We start from the raw sequence: 26,940 nt of genomic DNA on the forward strand, positions 1-26,940 counted from the left end.
GGCTGGTCCAGAAGAATGCCTCAGTTCCTGCTTCTCACCTGCCTCTTTATCACAATAACACTCGTGTCACCAAAGGGTAAGTCTTATGCCAAGTACATGGCACAATGTACTTTTTGTTGTAGGAATTTGCTGTTGTGTACAGGTTATTAAGAGCAAGATTCCAGAATCTTAAATATGGGTTCTAGAATAGTATAAGAAAAGTCATGAATAACCTATGAAGATATGTTTTCAGAGAATTTCTCTTCCATGTGCCATTTAGCCTCTTGCCTGGGCATCTAAAATTTCCATGGATCTGCCATGTCCAAACAACTTTCCACAAGCCAAGTATTTCTTGGATATGTGTAAAAGAAATTCTAACCTCTTTATATTCTAGGCACTTTTATAGTTCCAACTTCAAGAGGAAAAAAAAAAAAAAAGGTTTTTAGAGGGAAGGAGCTTTTTTTCTTTAATGAATGCAAGGGACTAACTGTGCCCATGAAAGGAACAGATCTGAATAAATCAGTCTTCTGAGTCTTGACATCTGAAAATATGACTTTTGCACAGACTGAATGAACTTTAAACTGTCTTCCCCCTCAGGCTTGGCACAAAACTGGCCAACATGGCAAAGAAAAATTTAAATTCCAGTTACTAAAAATTTCTCTCTCCTTTCCCAATATGAGTTCTAACTAGAAGAGAAAGTGAGAGGAGGTTAAGGTGAAGAGAAGCGTCCTTCTTGGCACTTTTGAAAAGCTGGGTGCTTAATTGCCACTATTTATTTATTCTGGGTAGCTCAGGCCTTGCTCTAGCACCTTCAAGAATATATATTAAAGGAAGTTCCCACTGTGGCTCAGTGGTAAGGAACCCCCCCCCCCACCAGTATCCATGAGGATGAAGGGTTTGATCCCTGGCCTTGCTCTGTGGGTTAAGGATCCAGCATTGCTGGGAGCTGTGGTGTAGGTCACAGACGCAGCTCAGATCTGGTGTGGCTGTGGTCAACAGCTGCAGCTCCAGTTAGGCCCCTAAGCCTGGGAACTTCCACATGCAGCAGGAGCAGCCCTAAAAAGACCCCCCCAAAAAAATATGTATATACATGTATATATTTATACATATATAAATAGGTTTGAGACCCTAAAGAGACATGGTAAACTAAATCCCATGTGGTGTCCTAGATCGGATCTAGGAACGAGAAAGACATAGGCAAAAACTAAAGAAATCTAAACTATGGTTGAGTTAATAATAATGTACCAACACTGGTTCATTATTTGTGGCAAAGGTACTACACTAGTGTATGATTATTTTGTAATATGGGAAACTGGGTCCCATTAGACAGGAACTCTTTGTACTAACTTCTCCATTATTCTCTAAATCTAGAACTGGTCTAAAAAAAATAATCTTAAAGATAGTTTTGGGCTGTTTCATCAGCCTGTATCTGCAGCCAGTACCGAACCAAGAATTGCTTAAGCCAAAGTCATCTCTCCCTTAATTTCCTCTCAGCTCTCTCCCAGTTTTTTCCTGGCTTACCCTCCCTCCAGCACCTCCTGTATCCTCCCATCAGACACCTTCTCCCTTCGCAGATATTTTTATTTTATTTTATTCATTTATTTTATTCTTTTTCGCAGCCCTTCTAAGACGTTTGACTCAATGCCATCAGAAAAGAAAGGGAGAACTTTGGGGGCTGGGGATTGGAGTCGAGGATAGGGCTGCTCTGGGAGGAGAAGAGCAACAGGAGAAAAGGAGAAGAGGCGAGGGAGAGGAGCTGAGGGGGAGGAGCTGAGGGGGAAGGCGGGAAGTAAAGGGGGGGAAGAGGAGGGGCTTCCGGCCCCAGCTCGTGGGCGCAGAATCCCGCAACCGCGACCACCCGAGGGGCGGCGTCTAGAGTGCGGACTGAACTGTCGGCGACTCCCGAAGTCCAGAACCAAAGGGCGGGGATGCATGCTGACCTTTGCTCTCGAACGCCCAGCCCGCGGGATGCGGGCCCTGGGGGCGCACTGACGTCCGCGCCGCATCCCGGGTTGAGGAGGGGCGGCCGGGCGGCTGACAGGCGAGCATCCAAGTAAAAACTGACCAGCCCTCTGCCAGCTGGTCCCCAACTTAGACTTTGAGAGAACCCCACTGGGCTGTTCTTTTTGAAGCTTTCTCACTTGAGAAGTGTATATGTGCGCACACACACACACACACACACGCTTACACATCAGCAGTTCAGGATGCAACATTAGTAATTACCGAATTCCAGACTCTACACATTGAGTGACTGAAGGTAGGAATTTACACCCGTGGCCAGGTTATTAAAGGATTGAATTACTGCCTTAAAAGGCGGGGGGGGGGGGGGGGGAATGACTATATTTAATGTTAGAAAATATTGCACGGGTAACTTTTAAAATATATGCTTATTTTACAGAAGATAGTGGGTAAATTTCTCCAATGTGTGCCATGTATCTCCTGCAACAAGAAAGGAAGTAAACTTTTAAGAGATAGCAACAAGAAATGATAGTTTGATTTAAGGAAAAACTTAATAAATTGTGAAATAGTTACTGAGGGAGGTTTAGGAATTTCTGTAAAAGCTATTAAAAGTTGAATACCTAACCATTTCTTAAAAATTAGAGCCAAGGAGATGAACCAAATATTTCTATGAATTTGTAATCACCTGTGAAATTGCCCTGGAAACCTTTCTTCATAGGAGAACCACAGCTAGGAGAGCAGATGAAGGAATTTTTCCCTTCTGAGAGGGGAGAAAGTCTGTATGAGGACATTTCTCCCCCTCAAGGGACATCCTACCATGATCAGGGCACAGTTGGGATACCTCGGGGACATTTTAAGGGGAGAGTTGTTCCTGCCATGTATAACTCTGCAAAAGTGTTATTTCCAAAATATGCAATATCCTTCTTATTTCCTGGCCCAATCTGTTGTATTCCCAGTGAGGCCATTAGCATTTGGCTACACTCTCCTCTATGTATCTCAAGTTTTGATAGTAAACTTGAGTTTGAAGTGTAGATTGGGAAAATCCAAAATATTTTCTAGACAACTTAGATTTTATGTTCATGGCCCAGCCACATTTATTGTGTAGTATTTGCTGACATTGCATTTCCTGCTTACAGAGTGTTATTGGCCTTAATATGAATTCCCTGCCTGCAATGTCAATTAAGTCAGCCTCACATGCATTAAGAAGGATAGTTCCTTCTGGCTAACGCTCCTTTCTAGAATTTTTTGGTCTTATACGTTCTTTGTAAGGACAATTTGCTTACCTTAATTCAGTGCTTCCCTGAAATTAAGAGAAGCAGTGATAACACTGGGGATATTAGTGTCTTCAGTCATTAAAATGTTTTTGATAATATATTTGCCATTATTATTATTATCATTATTTTTCTTTTCTTTTCAGGGCTGCAGCTGTGGAATATGGAGTTTCCCAGATTAGGGGTCGAATCTGAGCTGTAACTGCCGGCTTATGCCACAGCCATATCACAGCCACAGCAACACCAGATCTGAGCCATATCTGCGACCTGCACCACAACTCAGAGCAACGCAGGATCCTTAACCCACTGAGCAAGGCCAGGGATGGAACCTGCGTTATCGTGGATACTGGTCAGATTTGTTTCCACTGAACCATGACAGGAACTCCTTGTCCATATTGTTTATGCACTAAAAATGCAGACTTGAGATTTTTCTGTATTCTAGACAGTTTTGCCGTGGCTGACTGTGAAGACACAAAGTTCATGATATCTGTAATAAGCTGATGAAACATATACCAACATTCACATAGACAATATCTTTGGTAATTTCTTGGCCAATCAATTGTATATTTCAAGGCAGTTGACCTGTGCCAGAAGCCTTTTCCCTCTCAGTGGAATGAGTTTTACACATTCAGTATCCAGCCAAACTGCCCATTAGTGCAAATTCCATCCATGATCTTGCTTACAAATGATCCTCCAACCACTTTTTGAAAAATTCCAGAGATAAAGAGCTTACCACACTGTGGTACAGCCTCTCCATTACTGGGTAGCTGAACTGAAATGCACTTCCCACTAACAATTTGTTCTTGTTGTTAACAGAATACCCAAGTCCTCTTTCATAAGCCTTTTCCAGATTTTTGAAAACCAATGCATTTTCTTCAGGGTTTTTTTTTTTTTTTTTCTCTCCAAATGATAGTTCTCAGCTTCTTCTCCAGTAAATAATTGTTAGGCTTCCTTCTAACTCTGGTCACCTTCCTCTGGACATCAAGTTTGTCCATTACTTTCATAAAATATAGTCTCCAGGTCTGAACACTGTGCTCAAACTATAATCTGATAAGTGCAGAGTTCAGTGAGACTATAACCTCCCTTGGTCTGAACAACTCTCCTCTATCAGACGATTGCTCTGGATCAAAGGTTTAGTCTAATGTGGACACAAAACCTTAAATAGATTTGAAAAAATTTTTCACATGCAAAAAGCATTTATGAAGTATGTTTAAGTCGGAGTTCCCATCATGGCTCAGCGGAACCAAATCTGACTAGCAACCCTGAGGACGCAGGTTCGATCCTTGGCCTTGCTCAGTGGGTTAAGGATCCGATGTTGCGGTGAGCTGTGGTGTAGGTCACAGACTTGGCTCAGATCCCGAGTTGCTGTGGCTGTGGCTGTGGTATAGGCTGGCAGTTACAGCTCTGATTTGATCTGTAGCCTGGGAACCTCCATGTGCTGCAGATGCAGCCCTAGACAAAAAAACAAAATATATATATATAATATACAATAATATATATTTATAAGTCATATACATATGTTTAATTCAACTTGAGGAATCTCAAGCTACTTTTGGGGACATCAGATTATTTCTTTCTCGTACCCCAAAAAGCCAAAATGTAATACCTCAAGGTGCACTCAGGCTATTTTCACTGGGATCTGAAACATCACAAGGTGCCTCTGAGATGTCTTTTTCATTCACAGCCCTAGACCCTTGTTCTGCTTACATCAGCCTGAATGAGCCGTGGAGGAACACTGACCACCAATTTGATGAGTCTCAAGGTTCCCCTCTGTGTGACAACAGTGTGGATGGGGAGTGGTACCGCTTCACAGGCATGGCAGGGGATGCCATGCCCACCTTCTGCATACCAGAAAACCACTGTGGGACCCATGCGCCGGTCTGGCTCAATGGCAGCCATCCTCGGGAAGGGGATGGCATTGTGCAGCGCCAGGCTTGTGCGAGCTTCAATGGCAACTGCTGCCTCTGGAACACCACCGTGGAGGTCAAGGCTTGCCCTGGAGGCTACTATGTGTATCGTCTGACCAAGCCTAGTGTCTGCTTTCATGTCTACTGTGGTCGTGAGTACCTTCCTTTCCCTCTCCCACAAGGCCACAGACGGCATCAAAGAGAAAGTGCCCCCCCGAAGTTCAGGCCTGGTAGTATTTCAGGGCCTGAAGAACATTGATATAGGGAGTTGGATACCTCCAGATTGTAATTTCTGAGGTCTGTTCTTATATTGCTGAAAAATCCCTGAAGAATGGAAAGGGAAAGGGGCTATGACTTTGATCGGTTTTATTTTGTCTTCATTCCATTCATACAAGACATTAGAAAGTGAAATGTTGATATCCGTTACCTAGTGTGGATTTTCAACCTTTTTGAACTTGGAGGACCCCTTCTTAAGATCTATTTCAGGAGTTCTCGTCATGGCGCAGTGGTTAATGAATCTGACTAGGAACCATGAGGGTGCGGGTTTGATCCCTGGCCTTGCTCAGTGGGTTAAGGATCTGGCGTTGCCATGAGCTGTGGTGTAGGTCAGATGTGGCTCGGATCCCGCGTTGCTGTGGCTGTGGCGTAGGCTGCCAGCTACAGCTCTGATTAGACCCCTAGCCTGGGAACCTCCATATGCTGTGGTTGTGGCCCTAGAAAAGGCAAAAATACCAAAAAAAAAAAAAAAAAAGATCTATTTCAGGGAGTTCCCGTTGTGACTAAGCAGTAACAAACCCAACTAGTATCCATGTGGATGGGAGTTCTATCCATGGCCTTGCTTAGCGGGTTAAGGACTCCACATTGCCATGAGCTGTGGTGTAGGTTGCAGATGCGGCTCCGATCCCGTGTTGCTGTGACTGTGGCTGTGGCGGCAGCTGTGGCGGCAGCTGTGGCTCCGATTTGACTCCTAGCCTGGAAACTTCCATGTGCCGCAGTGCAGCCCTAAAAAGCAAAAGCAAAAAAAAAAAAAAAGATATATTTCAGACATCCGTATGGTAGCATTGTGCTTAGTATCCTCTGGTTTTTTAAAAGAATATATAAGGGGAAGAAACTAATTGAGATCAGGAATACCTTTAAGTGAATTTTTTTGTTACTAATCCCATCAAAATCTATACACTAAAAAAAATAGATTGCATAGAAGAATAGGACATAATGCTTATTTAATCTACAACTCATATTTGGTGAGCTTTTCGATCTGCGGAAACTCCATAGTCACCCAAGGGCCTGTGGATCTGAAGTCAGTACTCGTTGGTCTCAATCACAGAACATGTTCTGGGCAGTGTCTCTTTGCACTGGATTCTGTAAACCGTGAACAGCGAGAATTCTCTTGATGTTGGCTAGGAACTCGTACCCCAGGATTGAACTCCTGAGGCTTTCTCATGAATGAGATGGTCCTCTGGGCCTGTCCCTCATGAAAGGTTGTCTTTATCCTCCTGTAGATTTCTATGACATCTGCGATGAGGACTGCCATGGCAGCTGCCTGGATACCAGTGAGTGCACCTGCTCTCCAGGGACTGTGCTAGGCCCCGACAGACAGACGTGCTTTGGTAAGAAACTCATTTTGCAGTAGAAACAGACTATTAGGAGCAAAAGGACAAATCAAAAACTCTTCCTGACTCAGAGCTCCATAATTTTTCCAGTTTGTGTCTCTGAACACTTGGAATGAAAGCCTCAAGCCAAATTTATGTCATATGTAGGGACAGTGTAGGACTGTGTTGTCCCAAACAGTCATGTGTGGCCATGACATCCTCAAAATGTGGCTTATGTGACTGAAAAACCGAATTGTAATTTTACTTATTTTTAACTGAAAAACTAATGTTTGATTTGGTCATTGGAAAACTGAAAATGTATGGGACAACTTGAGTAAACTGTAAATTTGATGACTCTAAAATACAGATCAAGTATTTCTGATAAATATTTAGCATGCAATTTGAGACGTGCTGTAAGTACAAAACACACACCAGATTTTGAAGACTAGTTTAAAAAATAATAATATCTCAATAATTTTAATCTTGATTACATATTAAAATGAAATTTGGGGACATACTGGGTTAAATGAAATATATTATTAAAATTAATTTTACCAATGTCTTTAACAGGTTTTTTATGTGGGAATTTTAAGTTACATGTGTGACTTGTTTTGTATTTCTGTTGGCTAGGTTTTATTGAGAATTATCTAAGAACCTGCACCTACAGCTTCACTAATATAATTTTGGTTTCTCTGAGCAGTCAGAAAGAGTCAGATTATTTGTAGGAAATTCGGAGTTGTCCAACAGGATACGTGCTTTTTTTGTCTACAGCTGAAGAAGATAGAGTTGAAAAACCCAAGAGTGAAGCTCATCTCTTTTCCATTTAATGTTGTAAAGCTTTTTGTATTCAGACTCAAGTAGATTTTAAAACAAGTCAAGAGAGAAAGGGGAGAACTGCCCCACACCCACCTCCTCTAGAAGAACAGTAGCAAGATCAGGACAGGAGAGGGGATCAGGATATAAAGGGATATAACAGCGTTCTGATTTTAGAAAAGCTTTTATTCCTCAGTCTCTTTCATGAACCCACTGACCATCCTTAGGCCCGCCTGTAACAGTTGTCAGGGCTCTTGCATGGCCAATTTTGACTATGTGATTTAATGCAAAAAGGTTTGGAGTATGGGAGTCAGTGGTTCCTATAATCCCTCAACCTCTCACAAGTACACACACACACACACACACATCTGTTGGAAAATATTTGCCTTCCTTTAAAGAAATTCATTTCTCTGCTTTGGTTCTAATATAACTTTTGAATAGGTAATGTATCCAAATGGCTCCCAAATTAAGCAGCATGAAAGGCATACAGTGAAATTTCCAACTCTCTATCCTCCGTTTGTTCCATTACCCCCTCCTCCAACTCCATCCTCCATCCCAAGTAAACTCTTACATTATTTGCTTATGAACCCTTCCAAGGTTTCGTCAGCAGATATAAAAATACCTATGTATATATATATATATAGGTATTTATATACATACATATATACACACCTATATATATATGTATATAACTTTTCTAAACCAAAGGTCATGTATCATACACACCATTCACATCTCTTGCTTAACAACTTACCTTGGACATCTCTGCCTAGCGGGACATAGGGAAAAGTCCCTGCTTTTTGCCTGGGGTCTCTCTGTTGATTTCAAGGAGATGATGTGGATTTCCTGAAAGTAGAGGCAAAGTTTTGTGTTTATGTGTTACTTTAGTTTTTGTAATGTAACAATTTAAATTATTTATTATAAATTATGTATTTTTGGGGGCAGAGAGAAGAGTATAGGAGAGTAATATAACAGACATCCATGTCCCCAGATTTATAGCTAAATTTTTCTAACTTTTTCTAAAATAAAAGTTTACAGATACAAATAAAGCCATCTCGCTCTGTTTCATTTACCCCTCTCAATACCCTCCCTACTCACCTGCAGGAGTAATGACTGTGTTGAAGTTAGTATGTGTCCTTCTGGTTCGTTTTATTATTTATGTTGTACCCATAACAATATATATCATGGTTTTGTGAGTCCTTAAAAATGAACATTAAAATGATACCTTTCCGGAGTTCTCGTCGTGGCACAGTGGTTAACGAATCCGACTAGGAACCATGAGGTTGCAGGTTCGATCCCTGGCCTTGCTCAGTGGGTTAAGGATCCGGCATTGCCGTGAGCTGTGGTGTAGGTTGCAGACTCGGCTCAGATCCCGCGTTGCTGTGGCTCTGGCTTGGGCTGGTGGCTATGGCTCCAATTAGACCCCTAGCCTGGGAATGTCCATATGCCGCGAGAGTGGCCCTAGAAAAGGCAAAAAGAAAAAAAAAAGATACCTTACCTCATGTGTGCATATCTATGAAATTGGAATCAAGTATTTAGGTTAGGCTGTAAATGACAATAAACTCCCAAAGAACAATGGCTTAAATATGTAGAAGTGAATTTCTCTCGCAGGTAAAAAAAAATCAGTCACAAAGTAAGCAGTCCAGGTTTTGGACAGAAGCTGGGACCCATTTACCAGTGTGGCCACCACCCAGGAAGACTGATGGTGCCTCTGACCATCCACTCAGGCAGTAGAGGCCCAGAGGCCCAGAGGCAGATTCTAGTCTTATCAACTATATTTTTCATTTCTACGAGTTTTATATGTTTGGTTTCAGCTGTGCCTTGTCTTCCTATACATTCTTTTATGTTAGTTACCGGCCTTTCTTTCACTGTTTAGTAATTTTTTAAATCCTTGTATTATGGATTTTTCTGGGTTACCCTGTTCTCTCCAGTCCAGAGCCTCCCACTTGTTATCTTGCCAGCTTTCTCAACCTGGATCACCTCCTCGTGCGTAATGTTTTATGGCAAACCATCTTCTGTCGTAATTGTTTTGCTGTGGGACGCCACTCTTATCACCTGGAAGTTTTCTAGTTTGCTTGTTTGTTTGTAAACCACTGAGCAGTTTTTCAAATGTTTTTGTCACAGAAGCTTTACCAGGTCCAAGCCAAATTTTGTATCAGTTTATCTGTTTCAAGATCCCCACGCCATGTGCGAATTCTGAGTTCATATTTCACCCTTGGCAGGGCCTGACTTGGGCTTTAGTGAAGCCTTTTCTCTCTCCTACAGCCTCAGGCATTTGGCTCCTCACTGCTTCCCTGGACCTCGGAGCAGACTTCTCCCCCTTTCATTGTGGGGATACCTTTTCCAGGGGTCCAGACTTGAGCAGGGTTTCAGTTCCAGCCCATCTCCTCTCGTGGGCGCAAGGCCATGCCATCTGTCACCTTGTGGGTGTTTAAACCCCAGTCCCTGGCTTATGTCCTGTATCCAAACCATGACAAATTTAGCTCCTCAACTTGCCTTTTTTGTTTGTAGAAGGAAGGGGATCGACATATGTTGCCAACTGTGCATTTTTTTTTATAGCAAGAGTCCATATCCTTCGTCAGATTCTTTTTTTTTAAACTCAATAAATTTTATTATATTTATAGTTGTACAGTGATCATCATAACCCAGTTTTACAGTATTTCCATCCCAACTTCATCAATTCTTAAAAAGGTTAGCAATTATTGCTTAAGCACAATGCAGGACTATTCTGATCTTTAAAATAGATTTTGAGGGCAATTGTTCATATTATCATAGAAGACTGCCTCACACACACAAAATTTATCAGACATATTCTCCTGCAGTGTAAATTCCTTTAATGCATTTAAAACACAATTTGATTTAGAAGTTTTCATTTATTTAGCAAATCTGTAGAAACGGGAGAAAGTGAGACTCACCAATACAAATAGGTGAACCCAGGTTAAAAAGAGCACTTCATTTCCCCAACAGTTTTGCCCTTAGCAGGGAATCAGTAGGCAGCCGCTGCCTTCATTCCAGCAGAGGGTAGGTAGACAAATAACTGGGTTGCGGAGACCAGGCTGATAGAAGGGATCATACTGGATTGCAGGGAGGGATTTGGGTTGTGGAAAGGCTATGGACAGAATCTGAAAAGAAGTGGAGATTCTGCTAAGGGGCTTGGGAAAAGACTTTGAGGCTCAGCAGTATGCAAAAGGTGTGGTTTCTCCTCTGCAGATGAAAATGAATGTGAGCAAAACAATGGTGGCTGCAGTGAGATCTGTGTAAACCTCAAAAATTCATATCGCTGTGAATGTGGTGTCGGCCGTGTGCTGAGAAGTGATGGCAGGACGTGTGAAGGTGAGATGGGTAAGAAGGGATTCACATCAAGAGTCCCAGCTAAGCCACTGGCTTATTCTTTGATGTGCATGAAACTGCCCAGCATCAGAAGAGAGGAATGCTCTGGCTGTGTAAAGAAGCCACAGATCACCATTACTGAGCATTGTTGCAGGACACTCGTGTTGAAGGCTGAGTGCAGTGTTGATTTTTGTCTCTAAGCTTTAGCAGGAGGGAGCTGTTGCATTTTGCAAGAAGAAGAACACCACACTTTAATTTGAGATATAAAAACAGCGTATTCCGTGTTTCTCAAGCTTTAATGTGCCCACGAATCACATGGGAACTTGTTAAAATGTAGATTCTGATTCAGTAGGTCTGGGGTCAGGTGAAGATACTGGGTTTCTAAATAACATCTAAGTGACACCTATGCTGCGGATCCAAGGAACAAGATGATAGAAACCCTGCTGAGGAGGACCGCCTGGGTGCTTTTAAAGCTGGCCCTTCCCAGGCCTCTCTCCTGGGGACTCTGGCTCAGTGAGGTGGCAGGGGCCTTAGTTTGTGTTTTTCGCATGTTCCATAGGTCAGTCTTACTGTCTTGGAAGTTTGGGAAACTGGTCTGCATGAGGTCATGTTTTCTACTTGTATGCTTTGCATTTATTGAATATTAATACATTTGGGGAGATAAGTACAGTTATCTATTTTTTTAATAGTAGAAATGCTGTATACATTTAGTATAATTTTACATAATTAAGTAATAAAAAGACTTTGTGATGTATGTTAAATAACTGAAATGGAAATTGTCTACTATTATGATATGAAACTTAGATAATGTCCCTTCTCCAGGGCATATTTGCCCTTGCAAACTATCCTAACTAAAATGTCATCACTTCCACTTTAATAAGCCCGAATCTCATGACATTGGGAGTGGAGGGTTACCCTCCTCCCAAAAAAAAGCCACACAACTCTTTGCAGATTATAGGAAGAGATAAATAGTTATTATTATTTACAAAGGACAGATGATTTATCTCAGAGGATAATTGAATTTGTGGCATAATAGACCGTAATACCGCTTACAAGAGCTCACTTTATTCTAGTTATATTCAAAATAATAAAATATTACCCCAAAAGGAAAAATTAGGGCTAGTGCTCACAATTTATTTCATGCAACAAAGTTTGCATTATTAACTCAGGGACCATTAACCAGAGTTTCAAACTGCTATCCCTTATAATAAGACTAAATGAAATTTAAATTTTATCAAATAAGGGTAATGTCCTGAATCCCCCTTAAATTTTATTTTATGCAATAATCTTTTCACATTTGAATATTAATAAAATGTTCCATGAGGAACGTTTGTAATTATCCATGAGTATTTTATTGGAAATATTACAGTTAATCCTCATATAACTTTAAAACCTAATAATCATTAACTGACAAGCAGTTTAGAAAATAAAATTTGAATATGAATTACACTTTAGGATTAAGATTCATATTTGAAACCCTTAAATTTTATTAATAGTTCAAACATATTTGTTTCTTCAGCTGGTCTGTTAGATGAGCATATCTTCTTTTTTAAAATAAAAACTCTTTTTAAATTTTTATTATGCTCTTTTATTTGAAAAAATTATATTCTAGAAGAAAATACAGAACAGTAAAAGAAAGATAACTAAGATGACCCACAATCCCATTCGCCAGATATATCCATTCTAAACATTTTGGTATATCTTCATAAGAGACTTAAAATTCTTCAAGAATTTTATATAAGAATTTCAATTTATGTTATACTTGGCAGTTTTATTTTTAATTTATTCTTTTACTTTATGGCCGCACCTGCAGCATATGAATGTTCTCTGGACCAGGGATTGAATCTAAGCTGCAACACCTCACTGGGGCTTGAACCCCTTCTGCAGCAACCTCGGCCACTAAAGTCAGGTTCTTAACCTACTGAGCCACAGCAGGAACTCCTGTGCTTTGCAGTTTTAGACCTGGAAATATCCAGAGTGAACATTTAGTCCAACCCCTTCATTTTACATATATTGAAATTGAGGAGTTCCCGTCGTAGTGCAGTGGTTAACGCATCCGACTAGGAACCATGAGGTTGCAGGTTCAATCCCTGGCCTTGCTCAGTGGGTTAACGATCCGGTGTTGCCGTGAGCTGTGGTGTAAGTCGCAGACGCGGCTTGGATCCCATGTTGCTGTGGCTCTGGCGTAGGCCAGCAGCTACAGCACCCATTAGACCCCTAGCCTGGGAACCTCCATATGCCCATGGAGAGGCCCAAGAAATGGCAAAAAAAAAAAAGAAATGGAGACTCAGGGAAATTAAAATGACTTGAGGATCATTCTTAAGGAAAAAAAATCCTATTAATATTAATTTTAATATAGCATATTTTTATGATTCTTCTAAGCCATTGTATAGCATTTTCAGCTACTTCAAAAATCCATAGGAATACTTCTGCATTTTTAACTGTACAGATTTACATACAGGTAATAGTCTCATCTCTCAAATTTTGCAAAGATTAATTCATTGCACATTTCTCTGTTTCACAAAAATTGATTCAGCCCAAGTTAATTTATTGATATTCCAAACAACTAATATTTTTTTTACTATTATTGAACCGAGAGTTATAGCTATAGCCGGAAATTGGCTCATATCTTTCCTTGAGCATCTTAAATGATTTGAAAGCATTCCCTTTTATTATCTTACCCCTAGAACAGCAAGCTTTTTCTGCATAGACCAAATAGTAGATTTTTTTAGGCTTTGTGGACTATACAGAATCTATTTAAACTAATCAACTCTGCCCTTGTAGTGAGAAAGAAACCCACAGACAATAGGGAAATAAATGGACATGACTGTGTGCCAATAAAACTTTATTTACAACATGTAGCAGGCCAGAATTTGATAACCCATGATCTAGAAGATAATATCTAGAGCCCACAAAGATTATTACTTTTCCTCTGCTAATTATAACATTATGTGGTAGTTTATTCATTTTTCAATTGAATATTTTTCCTTTTTGTCCATTTGATTGAGTATGCTTTTTGAAAATACAAAACTTTTAAAAAGGAAGCTTTAAAAAACCACCTCATAAGAGGAATGTCACAGAGGGCTCTGTGGAGTGGAGTCCCTCAGTGTGCTGTCAGCCCAAGCAACATGGCTCCAGTGCTATTATTCCCGGAGGAGAGAGGCTGGTGACCCAACAAACTGGCAATAATTCTGATTAACTCTGATTTAGCTGTTCCAGGTGAATTTATATTCTGTCAGTTTCTTTTACATCCATAAGACTATAACATTTCAAATTGGGTGGATTAAATGTTAGAGCAATTAAGAAATGACTTTTGAGTCTTCCTCCCCATAGTTAGTCTAACCATGAAAAAAACAGACAAATCCAGATTGAAGGGCATTCTACACAATGACTGGCTTCAATGGTTAGAGCTATGTGTGTTGTAAGACTGCTCTTACATTTAATAAACTTCTCTGTGGATGTCCCTACATGTCTCAGTGACTAATTTGGGCCCTGGTGATACTGTGATAAGTCAGGTATGATGCCTGATGCAAAGCACCAGTCCAAGAATCAGAATTCTTGGGGAAGAGGACTACAAGATCGTTCCCTTTTCTTTTGGTTTTTACTGCAGACATTGAAGGATGCCACAATAACAATGGCGGCTGCAGTCATTCTTGCCTTACGTCTGAGAAGGGCTACCAGTGTGAATGTCCCCGGGGCTTGGTGCTGTCTGAGGATAACCACACGTGCCAAGGTAGTGTATGGACAGGCTTAAGCTCTGCCCTAACTTCCGACCCACCCACTCTTCACCCCCCCCCAATCACCCTGCCTTCCTCACCCAAGTGTGTCAAGAGTCTCATCTTTTAGAATACCAACTCTTTCAGCAGTGTGTATTCACTCTGGAATCATTTTTAAAATGTTGCAAAAAATACATCATAACATTTACTGTCTAAATCAACTTTAAGGAGATAGTTCAGTAGTGTTAAGTATATTCACAGTTTTGTGCAACAGATCTCCTGAGCTTTCTTATCTTGCAAGACTGAAACTCTATACCCATTAAAACAACTATTCCTCATTCTTTCCTCCCCTCAGTCCCTGACAACTGCTGTTCTACCTTCTGTTTCTATGAAGTCAGCCACTTTAGATGCCTCATATAAGTGGACTCCTACAATATTTATCTTTTTGTGATTGGCTTATTTCACTTAGCAAATTGTCCACAAGTTCCATCCATGCTGCAGCAAATGACAGGGCTTCTTCCCTTTATAAAGCTAGTCCACTGCGTAACATGGGTATGCAGATATCCCTTTGAGATCCACCTTTTTTTTTTTTAGGGCCACAGACACACCATATGTAAGTTCCCAGGCAGGGGGTTGAATCGAAGCCACAGCTGCCAGCCTACACCACAGCCACAGCAATGCAGGATCCAAGTCGCGTCTGCAACCTACATCACAGTTCCCGGCAACGCCGGATCCTTAACCCACTGAGTGAGGCCAGGGGTCAAACCAGTATCCTCGTGGATACCAGTTGGATTCATTTCCGCCACGCCACAACAGGAACTCCTGGAGGTAGTCTTGCAAGCCGTATTTAAACTGGCCAAAGACAACTTCAGACAAACATAATGTAACAGAAAAGTTCAGAAAACATTAGGCAACAGACGTGTGGATCACATTAAGCAAGAGGAATGTCTCGGGAAGCAGTTGTGGGAGCCCTAGTTCTGCAGATGTATCCTTAATCCACTGAGTTAGGCCAGGAATCAAACCCGAATCCCCATGGACACTATGTTGGGTTTTATTTTGATTTTGTTTTGTCTTTTTGTCTTTCTGGGGGGCTGTACCCGCAGCATATGGAGGTTCCCAGGCTAGGGGTCGAATTGGAGCTATTGCTGCCGGCCCATGCCACAGCCACAGCAACACCAGATCCGAGCCGTATCTTCAACCTACAACAAAGCTCGTGGCGACACCGGATCCTTAACCCGCTGAGCAGGGCCAAGGATCGAACTCACAACCTCATGGTCCCTAGACTGATTTGTTTCTGCTGCACCACAATGGAAACTCCGTTATGTCGGGTTTTTCACCGTCTGAGCCACAATAGGAATTCCTGTACTATACCATTTTTATGTTATGCCTTCACATATTGTCCAAGAGTACCCAGAAGTATTCCTTTTAGGGTATTTGTAGAGTCTGAAGAAGTGAACGTTTAAAGAAAAGCAATCTCTTTATATTAAATTAAAGTGGAATTTATAGTCAGTGTTTATGGTTTACTGAGCAGTGCAAGGACAATTTGGAACACTTCCCCAAGTGCACTAAAACTGTTTTTATTACCTCTGTTTTATGAGGTGGTAATTAATGGTAAAGTCGAAGCAGTAGCATTATGTAATTTAAGCCTGTATCAAAGCAGTCTTGTTTTGTATTGCCAATAAATTGTGTTTGCACTAAAAGTTCATCCTTTAGGTGTTGCAGGGCATGGAGTTATGCTAGCCATATTTTGAAATAAATGTCTGTTGAACTGAAACTAAAACACAGTATTTCCTCATTTGGGAAACCATATAATATTTGAGGAGCATCATTTGAACACAACCTTGGGAGGTAGGAGTAGCAATTTGTTTTGAGCCTCATAGATTTCCTTGAGGCTGGAACAAACAGCTCAAGTTGTAAGAGGGTGAAGTTATGTCTCCTAGGAGGCTTCTTCCCCTTTTCCCAATTCTGCTTTCCTGCTTCTAACAGCAGCCCCTGTCCCCGCAGTCCCCGTGTTCTGCAAGTCAAACACCATTGAAGTCAGCATCCCCAGGGACCTGGTCGGCGGTCTGGAGCTCTTCCTGACCAACACCTCCTGCCGAGGAGTGTCCAATGGTACCCACGTCAACATCATCTTCTCCCTCAAGACCTGTGGCACGGTGGTCGATGTAGGTTCTTCCTGGAGGACCCTCGGGGAGTTACCAAATCCAGTTGTTTGGGAGGTTGTTGACAGAGGTGTGCTGTGTAGCTTGTGTCATAGATGAAGTATTTCCATAAGGAAGGATGGAACTCAAAAAATCATATGCCATTCATTTAACAGATGTATTATTGAGCATCTGCTGTGGTCCCAGAAGCATTGGGAGGACCGTGAGTTAGGAAGAATTCTGCTCTTTTTATTCTCAAATAGAACCATCTGTCCAACACATGCAGGCATTTTCCTGAGTGCATCAGCACCAGTACCGGGAGGCAGACTGTGTCTCCTCTGACCAGTTTTTACCTGAAGAAAGCGATTGATAGAGATGACAGTCCATGTATGAGATAGCAAATGAGTTCATGGATTGAATCAGGTAGAGGTAAAAGTTCGTACTTTCATCCAAGAATCTGGGTATAGCCCCAGGCTGAGGAGTCTGAGGGGTATGTGAAATAAGATTCCTGACTTCTAAGAACATACAAGGTAGTACTGAAATGACATCACACACAAAATATAAATTAAAGGCAGGGGCTCTAATTGGAAGGTGGTGTAGGAGCCCAGAAAGAGACCGACACTGGAGCAGTCAAGACAAGTGGGCCTTGAATTGGGGTGGAAGCTTGTGTGTGGTTTAGGCAGGCAGAGAAGGAAAGAAAGAGCATTTCCAATGGGAAACAAGTGAGCAAGTCTCAGAGCTGGGAATTCTTGAGGCTTATGCTGAGTGAATGGGCAACACAGCCAGACTGGCAAGGAATTCAGAGTGGAAGAGGACAGTGGAAAAGTAGATATGGGGAGACTGTACTTTCAGAGATCTGCCTTGTGTGCTAGGGTGGGATGTTTGGGCTTTTCCCCCTGGGAATGAGATTAAGCAGGCACTCTTAGGATCTTGTCAATAGTGAGAGAGATGGATAGAAAAAAAGAGGACCTGGATCCAGAAGATCAAGGCAGAGGCCCTTGTGACCAAATAAACAAATATTTACTGTACTCAGGGAAAATCAGAGAGCTAATCAGACTGGGGGCGAGACATGGGGGAGAGATTGGAGAAGTTCCCACTTGAGGCAAACTGTGTTTGTAGCCCTGTGGAGAATCGGATGGAAATGCCTCAGGTTGAGTCGGAGTATCTGGCACTCAGGAGAGCGGACAAGGCTGGAGATAAGGAGCTGAGAATCATCCACATAAATGTGATAGCTGAAGTCTGAGTTGAGTACAAGGTCATGCTGCAGCATGAGCACCAGTTCTAGGTTTCCAGAAAAAAAAAAAAAACACACGCAGGAGTTCCCATTGTGGCGCAGCGGAAACAGAGGTGATGGGTTCCATCCCTGGCCTCGCTCAGTGGGTTAAGGATCCAGCATTGCCATGAGCTGTGGTGTAGGTCACAGACGGGGCTGGCATCTGGTGTTGCTGTGGCTGTGGTGTAGGCTGGCAGCTGTAGCTCTGATTTGACCCCTAGCCTGGGAACCTCCATGTGCCACGGGTGCGGCCCTAAAAAGAACAACAACAAAAAAAAGCAGAAGCTTTTTTTCTCTAAAATATCAGAGCTTTGAATTTGCTGATTCTGCATAGCTCAGGTTTTATGACTAACACTCCAAAGGAATGTGTGGGTTGAGCATGAAATGGTATGTAAAGCTCTTAACAGTCAAAACATCTTACTAAAAAGAGGAGAAGCAATTAAAAAAAAAAAGCTTCAGGCTTCAGCAACCAAATCTTTCATACGTTCTGATGTAAAGAGGAATTTGGGGAATATTACGGTTGTAGGGAGGGGACTCTGTGGAAATAAACGTAGACTCTTTCTCCACTGACAGGTGGTGAACGACAAGATCGTGGCTAGCAACCTTGTGACAGGTCTACCCAAGCAGACCCCAGGGAGCAGCGGCGACATCATCATCCGCACCAGCAAACTGCTGATCCCGGTGACCTGCGAGTTCCCGCGTCTGTACACCATTTCTGAAGGCTACGTCCCCAACCTTCGCAACACCCCTCTGGAAATCATGAGCCGCAGTCACGGAATCTTCCCGTTCACCCTGGAGATCTTCAAGGACAATGAGTTTGAAGAGCCTTACCGGGAAGCTCTGCCCACCCTCAAGCTTCGCGACTCCCTCTACTTTGGCATTGAGCCCCTGGTGCACGTGAATGGCTTAGAAAGCCTGGTGGAGAGCTGCTTTGCCACCCCCACGTCCAAGATCGATGAGATCCTGAAGTACTACCTCATCCGAGATGGGTAAGCAGGCTGCTTGGACAACGGATTCGCCCCCACCCCTCCCCGACCCGCCGGGTCCACACCCGCCCACACCCGGTCCACACCCGCTCGAGCAAACTCTTTTCCTAAAACCACGCTGCACTCTTGCGAGTTCCTAATTCGTTCAGAAGCCGAGCTCTTAATTCAGAAACCGTTTATGGACCTTTCGGTGGTAAAAACTGGTGAGGGAGTGGGGAGTTGAAAATGAGTGCAAGGGGTCTAGCTCATTTGGCTGACCTGATGCCCTTACCCAAGATGAAAGGACATAGGTAGAAAAGCAGATTTGATGTGAAAATATTGAATATGATCACTCCAAGAAGTAATATTGTATTGTAAATGTCCACAGGATACTAGAGGTTCAGTGGGCTGTGGGAAATATGTATCAGTTGGACCCAAGAACAAATTCAAGACTAGAAGCAAAGGACAGAGAATCACTCCTGTTTACAGTTGAAACTATATGATTTTTTTTTTTTCCTTTTTAGGGCCGCACCCACGGCATATGGAGGTTCCCAGGCTAGGGGTCGAATTGAGCTACAGCTGCCAGCCTACACCACAGCCACAGCAATGCAGGATCGAAGCTGTCTGCCACCTACACCACAGCTCAGGACAACGTCGGATCCTTAACCCCCTGAGCGAGGCCAGGGATGGAACCTGCAACCTCACGGTTCCTAGTCAGATTCGTTTCCTCTGCACCGTGACGGCAACTCCGAAACTATAGCATTGATTAACTTGCTCAGACGGGGTAAAGCATGGGTGGCAGGTGGGGGCTGGAAAATGCAAGGGGCTGAGAAAGTGGAAGCAGCAAATGTAGACCCCTCTTTTAAGAAGTTTGATAGTGAAGGAGAGAGAAGAAATACTTGCTAGATTTTAGCAGAGGAAAGATCAAGTGAAGTTTGTTTTTGTTTGCTTGTTTTATACATAGGGATTTCCATATTTCCTGAGGATGCTTGGATTGGGAACTTTGTGTGTCTCTGTGTATCTTTGGAATCCTAGCAGTTACCACACCCCCTGCTTAATTCCCAGGAAAATTACACTCACTCCTCAAACTCAGTATTTCATCAGTTTCTTCTTCATTCTCAATGTCAGATGGGACATAGCTCAAGCAGGGTCAGGACTTGCAGCTTAGGAAGAGCGGAATGGTCTAATAAAAGCACCATAAGATGTGCCCTGGGTTCATGCCCTTTGCTAATTGGCCTGACAGACACTGAAATTTCTGCTTTGCTTTTATCTCCCCGGATCTCTCCCCACAGGAAAACTTCACCTGCTGCTGTCAATCTCCTGCAGTGATTTTTCAACCCCTGATGCACATTAGGATCAACTGAGAAGTATTTTTTTAATGTAGCAATGCCTCAACCTTGTTCTCTCTAGTCTTCTCTTACTGCCTTAATTCCAGCCCTCACTATCTCCCACCTGGACAGATAAAACACTTCCTAACACAGCCTTCCTCAGCTCCATGGAGCCCTGGTATCCAGTCAAAAGAAAAAAAAAACAAAAAAGAAGAAGAATATATATATAGTCAGATCCCTGCTGAAAACATTTTGATGGCTCTTGCTTTCCTGTGGTTGGTAAATTTAACTGTTTACCAGTAGGAATACTTCTAGCTTCAAATTCCTGAGGCCTTCTTAGCTTGTTTTCAGATTCTGGAAAATACATCATTCTGAGCTGCTTTGGATGGCTGATAGTGGTCTGGAGCCCTTTGGATTTCTTTCCATCCTAAAATGTTCTCCACAAAGTTTTAAAATAAAAAGTAGAAGTAAAGTATTATGATAAATACTCATTCCCTAATTCATTAGGTTAATATTTAATGAACTTTACTGCAGGCGCAGCATTGAGGTGAAGGAAGGGAGATTTCTAGGTCACATCAGAAGGAATCAGAGAAAGTCTCATTGAGGAAAGAAACTCCAATGAATCTTGAAGGATCATTAAGAGTTAGACAGGAAGAATACACATAATGTGATTTGCTTATATTTATAAACTATTTGATTATTCATTGTCCAACTTCGATTTAAATCAGGCTGGTTTCCCCTGATTTTTAACACATCTGATTCACCTCCCTCTAGTTTTAGTTTAAAGGCCTACGCTTCGAGAAGGCAAATAATTTAATATAAGCCTGGGCAAAGCAGAAAATTTATCTCCAGAAAAAGAAAAACGTTGAATTCCAAAATCAAATATCAAACAACTTTTTGGTAATCAGTTCTTTTAGATTCTCCTATATTATTGTTACTTTCTTTTAGCACATGAACTTGGAGCTGACAAACTAGCATTATCTAACCACAGCAAACACCAAATCAAGAGCCAGAATTTGTCTTGGATTCTATTCTGTAATGTGTTACCTTGAAACAACTCTTTCTGCCACATTTTATCTTTCTCTCTCTCTCTCTTTTTTTTTTTTTTTTTTAGGGCCGTATCCACGGCATATGGAGGTTACCAGGCTAGGGGTCAAAACACCTGCCAGCCTACGCCACAGCCACAGCCACGTCAGATCCAAGCCACATCTGTGACCTGCACCACAGCTCACGGCAACACTGGATCCTTAACCCATTGAGCGAGGCCAGGGATTGACCTCACAACCTCATGGTTTCTAGTTGGAGTTAACCACTGAGCCATGACGGGAACTCCTGCCACATTTTCTCTTTAAAAATAATAGTATTTTTACTACTCAGCCATAAAAAAGAATGAAATAATGCCATTTGCAGCAACATGGATGGACCTAAGGAGTGTCATACTGAGTGAAATAAGTCAAAAAGAGGAAAATAAATATCCTCGTATGTGTGTGGAATCCAAAATATAATACAGGTGAACTTATTTTACAAAACAGAAACAGATTCATAGACATAGAAAACAAACTTATAGCTACCAAGGGGGAAGAGCGTAGGGGAGGAATAAATTAGGAGTTTCAGATTAACAGATACAAGTTACTATATATAAAATAGGTAAACAGCAAGATCCTACTGTAGCACAGGAAGCTATATTCAGTATCTTATAATAACCTGTAATGGAAAAGAATATGAAAAAGTTATGTATACATCTGCTGTACACCAGAGACTAACATAACATTGTAAAGCAACTACAATTTTTTTTCTTTAATTTCTTTCTTTTTTGTGTGTGTGTATTTTTAGGGCTGCATTTGTGGCATATGGAGTTTCCCAGGCTAGGGGTCCAATCAGAGCTGTTGCTGCTGGCCTACACCAGAGCCACAGCAACGCCAAAATCTGAGCCACATCTGTGACTTACACCACAGCTCATGGCAACGCTGGATCATTAACCCACTGAACAAGGCCAGGGATCAAACCTGTAACCTCATGGTTCCTAGTCAGATTCGTTTCCACTGCACCATGACGGGGACTCCCCCCAAAATTTTTTTAAATTAATGTATAGTTAATTTACAGTGCTGCATCAATTTCTGCTGTACAGCAAAGTGTATACTTCAATTTAAAAATATCTTTAGGTAAAGATAAATTGAAAATGGGAGTTCCTGTTGTGGTGCAGTGGAAACAAATCCGGCTAGGAACCATGAGGTTGCAGGTTCGATCCCTGGCCTCACTCAGTGGGTTAGGGATCCGGCGTTGCCATGAGCTGTGGTGTAGGTTGCAGACGCGGATCGGATCTGGTGTGGCTGTGGCTGTGGTGTAGGCGGGCAACTGTAGCTCTGATTTGACCCCTAGCCTGGGAACCTCCATATGCCGCGGGTGCAACCCTAGAAAGCGGGAAAAAAAAATTGAAAATGCTGAGGCACTTAGATGAAGTGCCATTTTAACATCATGTTACAGTCATTATCATAGGTTCATAGGTAGTGGACTATAAGCTCTCTGACATCACAGACTATACTGTTCATCTCAATCTCCTCTGCAGCGCCCAGCAAAGTGTGTCACACAGATTAGATATGCACTAGGTATTTATGAGAGAACATAATTAGAAGGTGGTATAAATTCATTTACCCTCAGGAAATGAAAATGTGTACATGGACACAAGAAATAAGAGGAACTGCATAATGTATTTAGATACTCTTCAGTGCAGGGCGATAAGGTACCACGGGCAACACAAGTCACAGTATCTTATTTTTAAACAATTTTATTGGATTTTTCAGCTGCCCTTTAACAGCAATTAGCAATGACCTAGAAGGTGGTTGTGTGTCGAGCAAGTATCCAGTTTTATAGGCTTTTACATCTGATCCCCGCTTTTTTATTGGCCTGGTTGGCGGGGAGCTATGAAGTATCCATTAAAAGGAAAATACAGTCAGGGAAAAAAGTTCCTTTTGAATTCAGAATAGAAACTATATAATAGATATAAAATACATGTGTAAAATAGATAATACATAATAGAATAGATAATACATGGGTGAGTCCTGGTCTTTAAGAAAAAAAATGGTTGATCAATGTTAAACTTTGGCCTCAAACTGGAGAATCCGTAACACCTCTTTTCCCCCAGCCAACCCTGTGGTGAGCCTAGGAATTTCACTTTGAGTGACAGACCTGAGATTAAAGCCCAAAAGCCCTGTCAAACTAAGATTTAGCAGTAAATTTGGGAAAAGAGGAATGAAAACATTTTGGAGGTGAATGACCCGTCCCCACCAGATCCAGTTATTCTCTAAGAAAGTCACATTTTTATGCAGCATTTTGTTGTACAAATTGGCATGTGCTCACCTTTGGATCCCCTTCAGGAGTGAGTGTCTATTAGGTGTCTGATGAATATAATGAAATCTAGTTAAAGAAAAGCCTTCTTATATCGATAATAAAGTCTGTGACTGCAGAATTCCTGCAATATATTACAAATGAAAATTCAGCCTTACAAAGATACCTTGGTTTCAGAAGATATCTTCGAAACAAACGTCATTGCCATTGCTAATATTTCAGCACATCGACTTAACAGGAGGTCCCTTTGCCCGGTTTGTGGGTGGAGTAAATGAGAACGGGACAAACAGCATTAATGAGCAGGGCTGTGTCTGAAGATGCCTTCTAGAGTCATTTTTCCTTCATTCTCAGAAATCTTGAGTGCAGCCCAGCCTCCTCCACCCAGTTTGCTTCTTCTTGGACCAAAATGTTGGACTGGATTGTTTTTCCATCTCTGTTTAAACAATCAAGTCTTACGTGCTATCCTGTCCTACTTCCAGCTGTGTTTCAGATGACTCAGTAAAACAGTACACATCACGAGATCACCTAGCAAAGCACTTCCAGGTCCCTGTCTTCAAGTTTGTGGGCAAAGACCACAAGGTGAGCTGAGTTCCTTTACCTTGTTAAGGTGTGTCCCCTCCCCAGCCTCCCATCAATCTGAGCCTTCCTTCTTGGTGTCCCAATCTGTTCACATTCTACAAGCCTACGATTAGGATCTGCATCACCTCTGTGAAAAATACTATGCAACTGGCCATCCAAAAACTCAACACCCCTATGAATGTCACAATTATCTGCCCTCTCCCAATAAAATAATTGTGCTTATTCAAAGAAAATGCTATATGATTATAGTGTAAAATCCTTGTGAGCAGATGTGGTTGAAACAGCCTGTATAGTGGTCACATGGCAAAAGATATGGAAAAGTATCCACAGAAAAGACAAATAGTGAAAATGGTAGATATATGCCAATCAAAATAATTATAAGACTATTTTATATGTATTACATTTATAAAAATTAGAAATCCCAATTTGCAAGGCTACAGGGAGATGCACAGGGGCAGTGTAAATTGGTATACTTTCTGGAAAGTTATCTGACGTGTGTAATGACCACAAAATTATCATATTCTAAAAATTCCGATTCTGATAGCTTCTCAAAATAAACAAAAAGACAAGCATTATTTGTTGAATGTGATTATAGAGCACTGTTATGAGAGAGGGGTTGTTTATACCAAACAAACAGTATATTGATTAATGCAATATTAAGTAGTTAATGTAGAATAAAATATAGGAAAAGGAAATATGAAAAAGCATTGTCATAAAAATTTATATGCAGTTGAATATGATACTTTTTTTTTGTCTTTTTGCTATTTCTTTGGGCCGCTCCCATGGCATATGGAGGTTCCCAGGCTAGGGGTCGAATCGGAGCTGTAGCCACCAGCCTAAGCCAGAGCCACAGCAACGCAGGATCCAAGCCACACCTGCGACCTACACCACAGCTCACGGCAACGCCAGATCATTAACCCACTGAGTAAGGGCAAGGACCGAACCCGCAACCTCATGGTTCCTAGTCGGATTCGTTAACCACTGCGCCACGACAGGAACTCCTGAATATGATACATTTTTAATGTATACACATGGATAGAGGTTATGAGGCCGTGTGTGTGTGTGTGTGTGTGTGTGTGTGTGTGTGAAGTTTCTTTCTATTTCTTTTTCTTTTTCTTTTTTTTGGTAGAGTTGTTGAAACACTTAAACAAGAAAGTTTGAGACCAGTAGTCTTCTCCATGCTGCCTTTACATGCATTCATGTCCTGTCCAGCTACATCACTTCTAGAACACTTAGCTAACCCTGATCTCCCTCCTCAACTAGGGAGCATGCTTTGGGAAGTTACTTGCAGGAAGAAGCTTGCAGAAAGAACTTGTCCTTTTACACAGAGGTACATGGAAGCCCATGTTATGCCCATATGTTGGGGTGAAGAACGAAGATTATAACGTTACTAGCTGTTGTCCTCACAAAAGTGTCTCCCATCTCCACACAAAGGCAGAAGTTATGGATGCCGGGTTTCAAATCACCCACCTGCCTCACTGTCTTTGTCACCCTACTAAATGTGTGAATTTGGCCAAGTCCATTAACCTCCAGTTTCCTCATCTGTGGAAGAGATGGCATCTACTTCAAAGGTGGTTGTTTAGCTGAAATGAGATAATACGTGTGAAAGGTTTGGTACAGTGTCTGGCTTCTAGTAAGGGCCCCATGAGTGGCAACTGCTATTGCTCTTTTTATTCATTATCACTCCGATCCTTCCAGGAGGTGTTCCTGCACTGTCGGGTCCTGGTCTGCGGGATGCTGGATCAGCGGTCCCGCTGCGCCCAGGGCTGCCATCGGCGAATGCGCCGAGAGGCAGTTGAAGGAGAGGATGCTGCTGGCCTGCAGAGCCAGATGCTGACAGGTGGCCCCATCAGCATCGACTGGGAGGATTAGGACGACCCAACACCCGAGTTCTGCTTGGGGCTGCTGCCTGATTGGATTTCTTGCACTCTGAGAACACCAGCCCACACCCTAGAACACCATGCTGCTTTAAACCTCATACTGTGGCTTTAGACAAACTGCCAGAACCAGCTCACTCTGACTCTAGCCCACTGGGTCAGGAAAGGTCACCTCACTGCTAACCTACCTGTCCTCGTGGGGCTTCATCCTCCGGATGTCAGAAGCTGCAGGGGTACCTAGAAAGCAGCTCACCCCAGGCCCCCTCCCACCCCGTTTCCTCCCTGCAGTAGAACACCTAGTGTAGGATGCAGCAGCACCATTAAAATCAGAAGGTGAGCATAGTATTGCAAATTAGGAACTGAAAAAAATCAAATAGTTGCTTGAAATTATGACTTAAACACCAACGACTCCTTAAGTATGTAAATAACCCAGAAATTTCCATTCAAATAAAGAATGGTTATAGGGGATTTGGAAGTTTATCAATATAAGTGTGTACTAAAAAAATACTGTTTTTTCTCTTGCACCATATTTCCTTCTGAGGTTTTTATATTGTCTTAATTGAACTATTTGCAATTAGTGAATGTTAATAAATTCATTAACATGCATTTAAGTGGTTCAGTGACTGAACTATGGACAAAAATAAAATGTGGAAACCTTTCGGCATTTTATGTCCTCAGACTGATAAGGCAATAGAAAAGGGTATAAAATTATACTGTATTATGTAGGGACTTAAATACATTTTATTGAAATAAATATCCTAAATCACAGAGATAAATGTTATCTGCAGTGAAATCCAATTCCTTAATATACCAATTCATTTTATGGCTTAACATAAGACCAGAAAATAGTTTTTCTTCTTTTTCTTTT

General features: G+C 41.8%; 1 protein-coding gene across 1 annotated transcript; it reads left to right on the forward strand.

The window, feature by feature from the left end:
• OIT3 (oncoprotein induced transcript 3) lies at positions 1–26,482 on the forward strand. The gene is made up of 9 exons (XM_047760938.1): positions 1–76; positions 4,894–5,268; positions 6,616–6,723; positions 10,729–10,851; positions 14,459–14,581; positions 16,569–16,729; positions 18,552–18,967; positions 24,096–24,195; positions 25,894–26,482. The coding sequence occupies exons 1-9, from the start codon at positions 16–18 to the stop codon at positions 26,065–26,067; spliced, it is 1,641 nt and encodes a 546-aa protein (XP_047616894.1). The 5' UTR covers positions 1–15; the 3' UTR covers positions 26,068–26,482.
• The last annotated feature ends 458 nt before the right edge of the window (positions 26,483–26,940 follow it).

This window comes from Phacochoerus africanus, chromosome 15 (assembly GCF_016906955.1).
Source record: "Phacochoerus africanus isolate WHEZ1 chromosome 15, ROS_Pafr_v1, whole genome shotgun sequence".
In the NCBI taxonomy this organism is placed as follows: domain Eukaryota; kingdom Metazoa; phylum Chordata; class Mammalia; order Artiodactyla; family Suidae; genus Phacochoerus; species Phacochoerus africanus.